Source organism: Trichosurus vulpecula, chromosome 8 (assembly GCF_011100635.1).
Source record: "Trichosurus vulpecula isolate mTriVul1 chromosome 8, mTriVul1.pri, whole genome shotgun sequence".
In the NCBI taxonomy this organism is placed as follows: Eukaryota; Metazoa; Chordata; class Mammalia; order Diprotodontia; family Phalangeridae; genus Trichosurus; species Trichosurus vulpecula.
Window position 1 is genome coordinate 189,485,817 of NC_050580.1, and position 13,629 is coordinate 189,499,445.

Here is a 13,629-nt window from a genome sequence, read left to right on the forward strand (position 1 = left end):
GGAGTTCTAGTTGCGGCACTGGGAGTGAACTTCTCCCCGAACCGCCCAGCCCAGCAATGGAATGCAAGATGGCAACAGCGCGGGCTTCGCAGTACTAGAGTATCTATCTGGCAACCCGCCGTCTTGCAGCATTACTTCCTGGTTGCTTTTCCCTTAACCGACATGGCGCCGATTCGCCTTCACTTCCGCGCTCTGCGGCTGCTCAGAGAGCCGAGGTGAGGGCAGTCCCGCGTAAAGCCCGCGCTACTGCTGCCGCTGCCGCCGCTGCTGCTACCGCAGTGAGCCTGGGGATCGCCGCCGCGTGCCCTTCCTCCCCGCCCCCAGCTGTGCCGCGTGCTGCGCTGAGGGAGGAGGGCGACCGAGGGTGCACGGTGCCAGCCTTCTCCGTCCCCAGACCCGTTGCCTTTCGGGCTGCACCGGTCCCTCGGTGTCATTTCACTGCCCCCGGATTCCCGCTCCCCTCCGCCCCCTTCCCGGGCCAAACATGATATTGACCAGGGCCCAGTACGAGGAGATAGCTCAGTGCCTCGTGGCTGTGCCCCCTACCAGGCAGAGCCTGAGGAAGCTGAAACAGAGGTTTCCCAGGTAAGTCTCCCGCTCTTTCTGCAGGGTAAGCTACGCCCCTTAGTCACCAGGTGCCACAACACTAGCGGGTACGGACAGTGCTGGGGTCATAGGGATGCCAGGTCATTCATTGCATAGTTAGGGATTCTTGGTAGTATCACCATTTTCTTCGAAAAAAGATCCTCCACGAGTAAGCGCTTTATATCCTCAGGGCTACAAATGAGTAACCTCTCAATAAAAGCTCCCCGGAGAATGAATGAATGGATGAATGGAAAGAGAAATTTTGGAGGCAACAGGAAACTCAATGAAATATATTAGAGAGTAACACAATCAACACGCTATTTATTTAAGGCCAGGCTTTGTGGGGGTGTTGGGATATAGTGGCAAAAGTGAAACAGTCCCTGCGCCCTCCAGGAGTTTACGATCTAGCTAAGACAGACACAAGTAAATATTTAGTTAGATACAAGGTAACTTTGTCAAGGCATCCGCAGCTGGAAATCGAAAAGGCGTCGGGTAAAATTGATTCTGGAGCTGATACTTGAAGGAAACCAAAAGATTCTAGGAGGGAGAGGCAAGGAGAGAGTGCATTCCAGGCACTCAGCAACACAGAATATCTTGCCATCTGTGCTCAATACAATCTGGTGGCTTTCTGGATCTGTCTTATGCCACGGTGGTCTCGTGACTATAGTCTCTTTACTCCTTCAGATAAACTTATGCCGTGAGGATATCAGCTTTAGTTTACTAATAAGATAGATATGAATAAGCTGATGTAGCTTAGAGTCAAGAAGACCTAGGTTCCAGTCCCATTTGTGACATTAGTTGTGTGGCCCTGGGCAAGCAACTTAATCTCCATGGCTCAGGTAATTCTCTGATTTATCTCCTAAATCATAGATTGGATATATTTGGTGAGGAAGGGGTTTCCACTACAGGTATTCCCTAGGAGGAAGTCACAGATCTTGTATTCCTGTGTTTTTGTATGTGCCTCTTTCTTCCCTCCCCACCCCCTACCAAATAATAATTTTGCTTGCATTTAATTTCTCAGCCACTATTTCTCTTATTGAAATTAGAATAACAATTTGTAAAGCCCCCAGAATAATCTAGTTCAGCTCTGATTTTACAAATGAGAAAATTAAGAACAAATTTGCCCAAGATTACATGGTTAGTAAGTGGTAGAACCCACAGTAGAAGGCAGGCTTCCTGACAAACAAGTCAAGTACAGCCAAATTACTTTGGTTATACTAGATAAAGATTACTGCTTTTCCTTATACTGCTAAGATAATTAAAATTTTTCTGTACTCCATTATCTTGTACTCCTATTCCACCCTTTCTAACTACCTTGTTTCTTTCTATATTTTAGTCACTCAAGTTTGCATTCTAGATAAGTCATACTCATCTTTTTATTTTTTCAGTCCTCCCCTTCCACCACTATCCAACCAGTTGCCAACCCACTTTGCCTTTGAAACATCTCTACTGTCCATCCCCTTATCTTTATCCCACAATCACCATCCTGCCCGGCCTTATCATGTCTAGCTTGGACTACTGCTATAGTCTCCTAATTTGTCTCCTTATGCCCAGTTTATTCCCTCTCTAATCCATTCCCTATAGAGTGCCAAATTGACTGTCCTAAATCTTGTCTGACCATGATGATGGTCCTCTGATCAGGGAGATTCAGAGGCTCCTCAATCCCTTTATACTAAAACACAAACTCCACTGGCATTGAAAGCCCTTTATAATTTGGCTTCATCCTGTGTTTCTTTATCTCTCTGTCTCTGTCTGTCTCTGTTTCTCTGTCTCTGTCTCTCTCCCCACCCCTCCCTCTGTCCCTCCCCCCCTCCCCCTCCCCCTCAGCCAAACTGGCTACTTGTTACTCTCCATTCAGGACATTCTGTATCTGGCCTTTGTGCCCCTCATGCCTGGAATTGTGTACCTCCTCCCTTCTGCCTCTTCTAACCAGTAGCTCCCTCAGGAAGCCTTTTCTGATTTCCCCCTAGTTGTTCGTTCCTACCCTCCCCTTGTCCTCAATTACTGTGTATTTATTTTGTATCTGATCAATCTATTTTGTATCCTTTCATTCCTCTAATTAGGATGCAAGATTCTTCTGGGCCAGAGACTGCTGCATTTTTGTATCAGTATCTCAAGTACTAAGCACAATTCCTAGCACTTAGTAGATACTTTAAAAATGGCTTGTTGATTGAATAAAACAAACAAACAAACAAACAAACAGGACTACTCCCACACTCCCTATCCCATTCTTTCTTAAGGCAAATTAAAAAGTTTTGGCCCTGACCTTGCATGCATCTTGAGACTGAATTGAAGCATTTACTATTCTACCAATTTTATAAATGGAGGAAAAGATGAGACTTCCAACTCATTGGATTAGATGATCTCTAGACTCCTCTAGTTCTAAAATTCTATGAACTTGTTGAGATAATCTTCTCACCAGTTTTCTAGAGGGTCAAAGTTCACAGCTAACTGGGCACTGGAGTTCTTATTAGCAAGTGCTTAACAAAGACTGCATATATGTTTCTATTTGTCTACTGCCTCTTTTGAGGTAGTAAAGCTAGAAAATGAGTGAAAGAAGATGATGGAAGCTAATGTGCCCCTAAAAAATGACCCACATCCATTCATTCAAAAAATATTTGGTAGGCGTATTTTAGTTTTCCAAGTTTTTTAAGTTGTTTTTTTTTTTGACTAGTCCAAATTACCAGCTCTAAGAGACAGTTATCTATTCCCTGCTTAAATATCCTCAGAAATAAGTCTCTGTTAGTGGATTAGTTTATTATACTACTGTGATCAGTGATGAAAGATGTTTGTGTAATTTATCTTCAAGTTACGAGAATTAAAGCATTGTCTGAGCCATGTGATCCAGGAATCGGGACGCAGGGTCTTTTTACTCTTGCTTCTGTCACTCTATCACTTACCTAGCTGGGTGATCCTGGGAGAATGATTTAATCTCCTGGCCTCTCAACTTCCTCATTGCTAAAGTAAGAAGTTTGGTTTGTTATTAAGGTAACTTTATATAGTGCTTGATATGTATCATTGGATCCTTGAAGTTGGTAGTGTGTGTGTTAATATTTTGTTGAACGGCAACAGGCTCAGAAAGGCTAAGTGACTAGGCCACAGTCATGGCAGAGCTGTTATAAGAACTCACTTCTCCAATTCAAGTCTCTTGTTTTACCCTATACTTCTATCAAGCCCCTTTCAGCTCAGTATTCTATGATTCTAATCCCGCAGGTAATGCCCAAACCCCATTTTAGAGAACGCTTTCACTTTTGTCTTCTCTAACCCTTTTCTAAGAACTCCTAACAAGGTGAAAAATTGACTGGTAAGAGTTTGATTTGCTTTTATTAAATCCTGCCTAGTGTCTGGAGTAGGGGCTAATGAACAGCAAAATGGACAAAAGGGATTCACAAACTGGGATTTTTCTAAGAAAAATCACTTTAGGGCAAAAAAAGAACAAAGAAAATATGGTTATATTATTGTAAGAGTTTGTTCCACTATCAACGGTTATGTAACTTTTTTTCTCCATAAGGAAATTCTACCTCTCTTTATTAACTTTCCTTTTTTTTTTTTGGAGGTTATGTAAGAGGTGTTACTTTTTAGACTGCATAGACTTTTCTCCCCCAACCCACCCATTGACTCACATGCCTATCTAGCTTTTTCCATTTCTTTCCCACAATATTTTTACTCGTCTTTCTGTAAAGCTATACCTCTTCCACACTTTTATTAGCAGTTATTTATTTATTAGTTGATGCATGATAGTATCTATATATGGTATCTTTTTTTTTTTATCATCCTCTTTCCTTTCCCATTTCTCCTATTCTGTGTTTGTGGAATGGGGACAGAGCTAGGCACTGATGATTTCATTGATATAGGTATCCAGAACCCAAGTGAGTAAACACCCTCTACCCGTGCAAGTTGGCTCCTTCTTTGTAATTCATAGCCTTAGAGTTGTTGCCTAGAGCAGTGGTGTCAAATTCAAATGGAAAACAGAGGACACTAAACTGTACTTAATTAAGGGTGGGGGTGGGGAGGGAACTTGGCACATAATGACTTAGAGAACCACATATTAATGTTCTATTTTTATTTATTTTGTTAAATATTTCCCAATTACATTTTACCCTTGTTCAGGCAGCACTTGGGATTGTTGCCCACAGTGTGGCTAAGTGACCGCCCTTGACCTAGAGCCTCCAGAGATTAATTGACTTGCCCAGAGTCACAGAGCTAGTATGTTTCAGGGGTGGAATTTGAACCCAGAACTTCCTGGCTTTGAGGACAGCTGCCTCTCATCTTGGTGGGAAAGCAAGTTCATTAAAGACTAGAAGGACTAATTTGGTCACCTTCTCCTCTTCTGCCCTCCCAGCTTCCCAATATTATTTGGGAAAATGGTGACATAGTACTTGCTTGTTTATATTGCTAAATACTGGGCTAGCCCTACTACTAAAGAATCTAGGTACAGTCTGCTTAGCTGGAAAGCATTGCGGCTTTCCAAGCATTACTTGTGTAGTTCTGGCTCTCTCATTGCTTGTGTGACCTTGAGCAAGTCATTTCTCCCTCAACCAGTAGGTGCAATATTACTGTCATTACCTACCTCGCCGGGTAATTGTGAAGAAAATAGTTTGTAGACTGTGAAACTACATAAATAGGAGTTAATATGATTGAGTGAGATGATCATTCCTATACAGAGGATGCCTTTGGTAAAGTAGTAACTGTACTTTCATTTTTAAGTTACTATCCTATTACCTTGGATATAAAGAGCACCTCTTTGCTCATATCTCAAAACACCTTCATATATTTCATTTTAATGGAATTTAATTGTTTTTTAATTCTAACGTATTTATAAGCTACCTCCTTGCCAAACCATCCAACATCAGGTATCACTGTTTCAACTGTTTTTGTTTATGAAAATTTCAAAGTTGTAATATAATTAGATATTCAGTTTTCCTTTTAGGGGATCATAGTCAGAGCTTAGGAGCAACCTTGGAGATTACTAAGTCTATCCCTTCACTTTAAAGAGGAGAAGGTGGAGACAGAGAGAGAGAAAGTGAATTGTGTTCAGTCCCACAGCTAGTAAGAGAGATGAGAAGGCCTGGGTTAGAATCGCAGGCTCAATTTGAGTTCTCTTTCCTTTATATGAGATGAACAGTAGGAAGACCAGTTTGGCTAGGCCAAAGAATGCAGGAAGGAGAGTTATATACAGTGAGGTTGGAAAGGTAGGTTGGGGCCACGTTTGATGGACTTTCACATCCAAACAGATGAAGAATTTGTTTTTATTTTTGTGGTTTTTTTTTTCCCCGAGGCAATATGGAGGAACTGGGATTAATTGAGCAGGGGAGCAATGTGGCTAAAATTGTGTTTAAGGAAAATCACTTTGGTAGCCGTGGGTGTGAAGAGTTTAGAGTGGGTAGATACTTAATTGAGAGAGAGACCAATTAGGAGGTCATTATTGCAGTACACCTAAGAGGTGATGAAGGTCTGAAATACGTTGGTGGTTGTATGAGTGCTGAGAAGGCGGACAGATATGAGAGATGTTGTGAAGCTAGAAACAGCAAACTTGAAGCTGGAAAACCAACCGGTAGCCTATGGCAGTAGTCTAGGTGTGAGGTGATGAGGGCCTGCATCTAGGTGGAAGCAGTGTCAGAGAAGAGGACAAATATGAGAGATATTATGAAGGTAAATTCATGGGCCTTGGCAACAGATTGGATATGGTGTGTGTGTGTGTGTGTGTGTGTGTGTGTGTGAAAAAGTTAGGAGTAGAGGATGACATTTAGGTTGTAAGCCTGGCTAATTGGGAGAAAGTTGGCACCTTCAACAGAAATGCTGTGAGTATGGCAGAATGGTGTACACGAGATCTTGACTTCTTGTTGGCTACATACATAGCTGTGGAATCTTTGGCTCAAAGGATATTGTTATTTTATAAATCCCTTAAAAAAAAAGCACAGTTCCAGTTTGCTTCTCAGAGTGGCTGTACCAATTCACAGCTTCACCTACTGTGTATTAGTGTGCCTGTCTTCCCACCACCTTTCCAATCATTCCTGTCCTTGTTTTTTTTGCCAATTTTCTGGAAGTGAAGTAAAACTTCAAAGTTGTATTGATATGCATTTCTCTTATAATGAATAATTTGAAGCTGTCTTTCATTTGGTTGTTATTTCTTTTGAGCATTTTGTTTATATCCCTTGACTACCCATTGGAGCATTATTCTTCCTCAGAGACAGTGCCAAGCAACTTGACTATAAGTTGCAAAGCAGCTACCATATGCATTGGTAGAGGGACTTTTCTTTGTCCAGAGTTCCCTATAAAACTACAAGTACAGTAAAGCAAACCAAAAAACAAACATAAACACTTCTTGTGATCCTATGTGGCTGCAAATCATGGAGCATATGTCTTGGAAGAATAAAAATCACAAGTAACCCAGAAGACATGGCTAAGCTGTAGCATGTAACTAAGGATCATTTGAGTTCAGGAAAGGGTATAAAGCAGCTCTGTCAGATTCAAATAGGAATGGATCCCAGCTGCTGGCATATTGTCCTGGAAAACCACAAATTAATATTTTCTATATTTTCTTGTACTTTTGTTTATTTTGTTAAACATTTCCCAATGACATTTTAATCTTATTTGGGTCGTAGGAGGCTGTGAGTTTGACACCTTTATTGTAAAGGACCTTTCCAAGGATAGTTATGACAGGAAGGGAGATAGGCCAGTTTAGTAGTGAGGTTGAAAGACCCTAGATGGACATCTCAATTATATGCTGTTACCATCAAAGTAATTAAAACATGCGTGCGCGCATGCACACACACACGCACACACACAGCTAACAGAGAGAAGGTTGCTTGCTTTTTCTATAGATGACTTATAGAAATGCCTCAACTGGAATTGTAAGGGGATGAGGTGTGGAATGTTTGTATTCTCTACTATTGGAGAGGGGACTCAGATCAGTGAAATTATGGATATTTTTTTCATTTTCTGGAGCATTTAATAATAATACAGGTTCTCTCATATTCGAGATGGTGATGTTTGGTCACCTTTTCTCAGTCTTAGCTGTAAAATGAAAAAGTCAGATTAGTTTTCCATTTAGTTCTTTCTAGCTTTAACGACTCTAGTTTATTCTGCACCGTCATATACTCTTCTAGTCTACCTTGTACATCATTGGTCCCTAGTTTGCCACATTTGAATAACATGACATGCTGAATGTTGGATATAAATGTTCCTTTGAGCTACAATTATGTATTTGTGTTGCTGCCCAGTATATTTAGCTTTTCTTTCCTCAGGTAAAAACTTCCCAGCAGGTGATTTTCAGTTCCTACCTCCTAGAATTATCTTTTATATTGTATTTTTAAGCCCAGACATGATATATTTCCAAGATTTTATTTTGGTTATAAAACTGAGATTCCGTTTCAACAGTGTACCCTATATTTATCCCATGCTGACTCATTAGTATTGTTGAGTCTACCCAATGGTATTATTGCATTGGATCATATGCTCTTTTATTTAACCACCATTTTCTGACACAACACCAGCCTTAAGTGTTTTTTTTTTGAGAATAAAAGAAATAGGATTCATGTTATTGATTTCTTAAGTAGCCTATAATATATTTGGAGAAAAAAACACAGTGTTTATGCCTATGGGAACCAATAATTAAAATCTGTCACATTCTCTGTGCTACTATTTGCCTGTTTCAGTCTATATTCCATTCTTATTATAGACCTTTCCTACCTCCCCCCCTTTAAAATGAGTCTTTTTGTTATCCTTTTCTCCTTGGATATTCTGAGTCATGGTTTTCTAACCCTCTCTTACATATTTCCAACCAAATCTTCCCCATGCAGTCTATAATGGTCCCTGTTACCTTCTAATTCTTTAGTTTTCATGCAATCATTCATATATAATAATTCTTTTAATTGTGAAAAATGATTTTCTATTTGTTATAACTAATTGATAAGTTTTTTCTAATATTAATTCCTCTAAATTCCTTTTTCTCGTTCTCTTGAAATTGCTAGAATTTCAAATGCTATTATAAAATAAAGCAGTACAAATTGGCCATCCTTGATTTGTACCTGCTTTTAGTGAAATTGCTTCTGATATTGCTGATAATACTGCCTATTATGTTGACTCTTGGCTTGAGGCTGTTTTTTTTTTTTTATTGTTTTGAGGATAGATTCCCTCCATATTTACTCTTTTTAGTGTTCTTCTCATGAATGAATGTTGGATTTTATCTAAAGTTTTTCCATATGTATTGATATATTTTTTGTTTGTTTGCATGCTTAATTATATTGATAGTCTTCCTGATGTTGAATCAGCCTTAGTTACTCATGACGAATAATTTTCTTAATATACTGCTGTATTCACTTGGTTAATATTTAGTATTTTTTCATCTACATTAATAAGATTGTCATATAATTTTCTTTTTTACTGTTACTTTTCTGGACTTTAAAATCAGCACAATATCCATAAATGTAGTGAGTAAAATTCCTCCTTTTTCCTATTTTAATGAATGACCTATGTAAAACAAGAATTATTTGCTTTTGGAAAGTTTGAAAGAATTCTACTATGGATACACCTAGACAAGAGTTGTTTTTTTTGGGGGGGGACATGCTAATTTTTGATGAGTTGTCTTATTTCTTCCTCTGAGATTTTACCTCTTTAAATTATTTCCTGTTATATCAATTTTGGCAGTTTTTTTTTTGTATACAGACATCTATTTCCTCTAAATTCTGTAATCTGTTAGAATATAGATGCATATACTATTCCACGACAGTAGTCTTAATTTTTTGTCCTTATTATGATTCCCTACTTTTCATTTATAATTTTCTTAATTTTCCTCTTCATTGACTAAATTTGCTAATGGTTTGTCAATTTTATTGGCCTTTAATAAAACAGGAGTCGGATTTTTTTTTAATCACTTCAATTGTTCTTGAATTTTCTATTCTATTTATTTTTCCTGTTTTACAATCTTACTATCCTTTGGATTACTGCTTTGTTTCTCTTCTAGGTTTTTTGTGCCTCTGACACATACTGATGTTATAATCCTAGGCAAGTCACTTAACCTCTCAATGCTCTAGACCAGAGGTATCAAATCAGATTAAAATTTAATTGGGAAATATTTAGCAAAATAAATAAAAATACAATACAACATAGATGATGTTAATTTGTGATTTTCTAAGTCAATATGCTGCCTACTGTGTTGAGTTTCTATTTGCGTTTGAAACCAAATATTCTAGATTACTCCCTAAAAAGTTGCTGAGATGGTACAGACTTGCTTTGCTAGAGGGAGTTTCCTCATTTAGGAGTTTCATATACCTATGAAATCACAGGTCTAGTCTCAGGGATTTCTGCCTTTCTAGTGCCTTGGGTGGCCAGCTTCATTTTTTCTCTCCATTTTTAGTGATAGAAATTTATCTCTAAGAACAGGATTAGTTGCATTTCATAGGTTTTGATATGTGGTCATAGGATCTTAATTTTAGGGCATACCGGTTAGTACAGTTTTACAGATAAGGAAACTGGGACCTACAGAAGTTAACTCACTTGCCCCAGGTCACATCAGTAGTAATATGTAAGTGGCAGAAATGGGCTTTGGACTATACTTTTAATTCTTTCTTACTATACCAGGCCATCTATTTATTGTTGTTTTAATTTTTTTTGAAAAATGATCCTTTTATGTTTCTTGTTTCTTCATTAATTCAATCTTTTTTTTGGGGGGTGTTATAGCTTCTATACAATTTTTTGGATCATATTATTTCATTTTAATTTTATTGTATAGTAGTGTGAAAGGGGTCTCTCTATAATATGACCTAGTATGTGATCAATTTTTACATCTGTCCGCTACGTACTTGAAAGTAATGTGTATTCTTTTCTTTTTTCATTTATCTCTTTATATGTATATATATGCATATATATATCCATATATATATGTATGTCTATGAATTCTACTTCAGTTAGCAGTTCAAATCTGTGGTATCTTTTATTGGTAATGTCTTTGATTTGTCAAAGAGGGTTGAAGTCTTCTACTATTATAATATTTTGATCTATTTCTGTCTGTGTCCCTGTTAATCTTCTTGTTACATATTTAGCTGTCAAATTGTATGGTAAATATAACTTGACAATTGTTCCATATTTGTTATACCTCATTCACTTTACCATTATATAGCAGCCTTTTTGTCCCTTTCCTTTCTGAGAATTTGGATTCTATTTTATCTTACAGCATTATTGCTATCCCTGATTCTTTTTTTTTTGTACATCTAGTTGTATGATATAATTTAGATCAATCTCTTAATTTTAATATAGGGCAGCTAGGTAACACAGTGAGTAGAGAGCACTGGCCCTGGAGTCAGGAGGACCTGAGTTTAAATCCTGCCTCAGACACTTGACATTTACTAGCAGTGTGACCTTGAGCAAGTTACTCAACCCCAATTGCCTTGCCTTCCCCCCTCCAAAAAAGACAGAAGGAAAAAATAGTCTATTTAATTTTAATCTAGTTTTATTTTTTCATAGACATCTTTCCAAAAGCAGTATATTGGTGGGTTTGGCTCCTTGATCAAATTTCATTTTTTTTAGGTTGTTAAAATGAATATTTTCCTGAGATTTAAGCTCTGATTTTAGTGAAGATAGATGTTCTTTGCCATTAGGTTTTGTTGTTACTATTTTTCATCTGTGTAAAACAGTTTTTTAATCGTAGATATACAGTGGTTTTTTAAAAATGATTTTCATTCTTTTATGTGGATCACAGTAGCTGTTTTTATTCCCAAATCTAGCTTTGTTATTACTATTATAGTAAGGAAAGATTATATACTTTATTCTTGTTTCAATATAACAAATCTTTACCAAATATAATGAGCAAGCTTAAAAGTGTGGCATTTTTGTTAGTCTCTTATCGTTCAACCAGTTTAGATCTTTTCCTCTCACTGCTTTTATGGATCTCTTTCATTGTGGATTATTATTGATAAATTTTTCTAGATCTTGTTTGTCTTTGAAGTGAGTTCTGTTTCCAGACAGCATGGTAGTGTTTGTAGGTATATAATTTTGACATTTAGTCATTTTTTCTTAAGATTTTTGTGCACTAAAAAAAAAACCCTTAATTTTTTGTGTTATTTAAAATGTTTCCTCTGTTATTTCTTTAAATATGATTTATTTTTAATTTCCCAAATTTTATAATTACTTAATTTTACAATTATATGCCTTAGAAATCTACATATAGGAGTTCTTCTTGCTGGTGTCTTATTTGCCTCATCTGGACCACTGTGGAAGATCTTTTCCAATTATGTCCTCAAATATAATATCTAGCTTTGTTTTTTTCTTTTTCAGTACAACAGAATAAGAGATTTAGAAGCGGCAAAGATGTCAGAATTCTTCTAGCCCAACTTTTCATTTTGTAGATGAGAAAATTGAGACTTAGAATGCGTTTTGCTTAAGTCCACACAGGTAATGGCAGAACCAGGTTTTGACCTTAGATCCTCTTACTTCCTCATGGAAACTTAGCCACTTTCAGCCCTTGGCTGTGGGCTGATCAGGAGGGATGTGGGAGTCCCCACCATCCTTGGCTGAGGGGGATCAAGGTAGGTCATGGATTCACTGGGCTTTGGTCAGAATGAAGTAGATGAGTATAGGGGTTTGTCCTCTGCTCTTGTACCTTGCTTCTCATGGAGGCAACGGTCTCCCTGAGATCTCAATTTGGCTTATGCACTGGTTTTTGGGGGAGACAGTGGCACAAATCATTACTTAAGGGCCCAGATTCTCAGGGCTCTTCTATATTTCCTAGTCTTGTTTGCAGTCATGATGTGCTCAGACCAGTAGGAGACTGGGATTATGGATGGGGTAGAAAAAGATCAAAACAACTTCTGTGGCCTTTAGGCAGTCAGATTAGAAGAGGTAGGGATATCTGGAGTTTGAAGCACCAGTGTGCTATGTCTGGATCCGTGCTATCTCTGAAACTTCAGAGCTGTAGTACCCTCTGGTCCTCTCAACTATAGCTGCAGTTATAATCATCACATTTCTCAACTTTTCTTTTTTTTCTTAGGTTTCTCTCCCCCCACCCTCCCAACCCCCCTTCTTTATTCCTGGTTGGATAAAGACAGCTTGGGTAGTTTTTTATGAATGGTGAAGGAATTTAAGTAAATAGGGGCTGCCATGCCTGGTTTTCTTAACTGCTCAGACTTAACTGTCTTGATTAGTTTTGCATGATTTGTTTTTAGTTAACTGGCCATTTGCTTTGTGATTGGTGAATTCATAAATCAGTTGCTTAAAAATCCATTCTTTGGGTTTTGTTGAGGATTGCCAAGTTATCATTCTAGGGAATCTACTTTTACCTTAACATTATTGTTATTATAATTATTATTGTTTTAGAAACTGGTACATTTGCCCATCTGCAGGATTCTGGCGCTTTTCCCATTCTCTAAGAATTTTCAAACATCATCAATAGTGGCTTTGATGTAGGACCTAGAAGTTCATTTGTTTTCTAAGAAATAATTCATCTGAACTTGGAAACAATGTAAAAGTACCTGGATATTTCACCTAAGTTTATCTCTTAACCTATTTGGGACTCCAGTTCCCCCTTTGTGAAGTGAGTTACTTTTCTACTTTGATGATCATTTCTCTTGCTAGAAAAGACAAATGCAGAATCAGAGTTGAGTGAGTTCTGTTTTCTATACTTCATGCTTTATTCTCCTCCTCTTGGCGCTTCTGACTCTCTAGACTTCACCACCATGACATGACTCAGCTGCTTTCTTGTCTCTGCCATGCTGGTTCCCTTGTCCCATTGAAGAGTTCCTTCTGTCAGTCTCCATTTTGGGGATAGGTCCAGGCTGACTCTATTCTATTCCTTGCCTCACTGTGCTTCTAACTTTCCAGATCTTGTCACCATGCCATCTCCCTGTCTAGCCCCACCCCCCTTTTCAGCACCCTTTTTATTAGCTGCCTTCCCTCCTATTAGAAAGTAAGCTACCTGAGGGCAGGCACTATCTTTCATTTTGTTTGTATTTGTATCTCAAGAACTTAGCACAGTGTCTGGCACATAATAAGTGCTTAATAAATACTTGTTGCTTTGTCATCTATTAACTCAACCTGCTTTGCCAAGGT

At 38.1% G+C, this 13,629-nt stretch overlaps 1 protein-coding gene across 2 annotated transcripts in view; it reads left to right on the forward strand.

The window, feature by feature from the left end:
* Nucleotides 1-240: 240 nt before the first annotated feature.
* Nucleotides 241-13,629, forward strand: part of CDIN1 (CDAN1 interacting nuclease 1) — a 264,747-nt gene continuing 251,358 nt past the window's right edge. Inside the window, exon 1 of one of the 2 annotated variants that reach the window (XM_036769487.1) lies at nt 241-585. In XM_036769487.1, coding sequence (XP_036625382.1) covers nt 485-585 — 101 coding nt within the window. In that variant the 5' untranslated portion in view covers nt 241-484. The remainder of the gene's footprint in view (nt 586-13,629) is intronic. The other variant, XM_036769489.1, reaches the window with a different exon arrangement.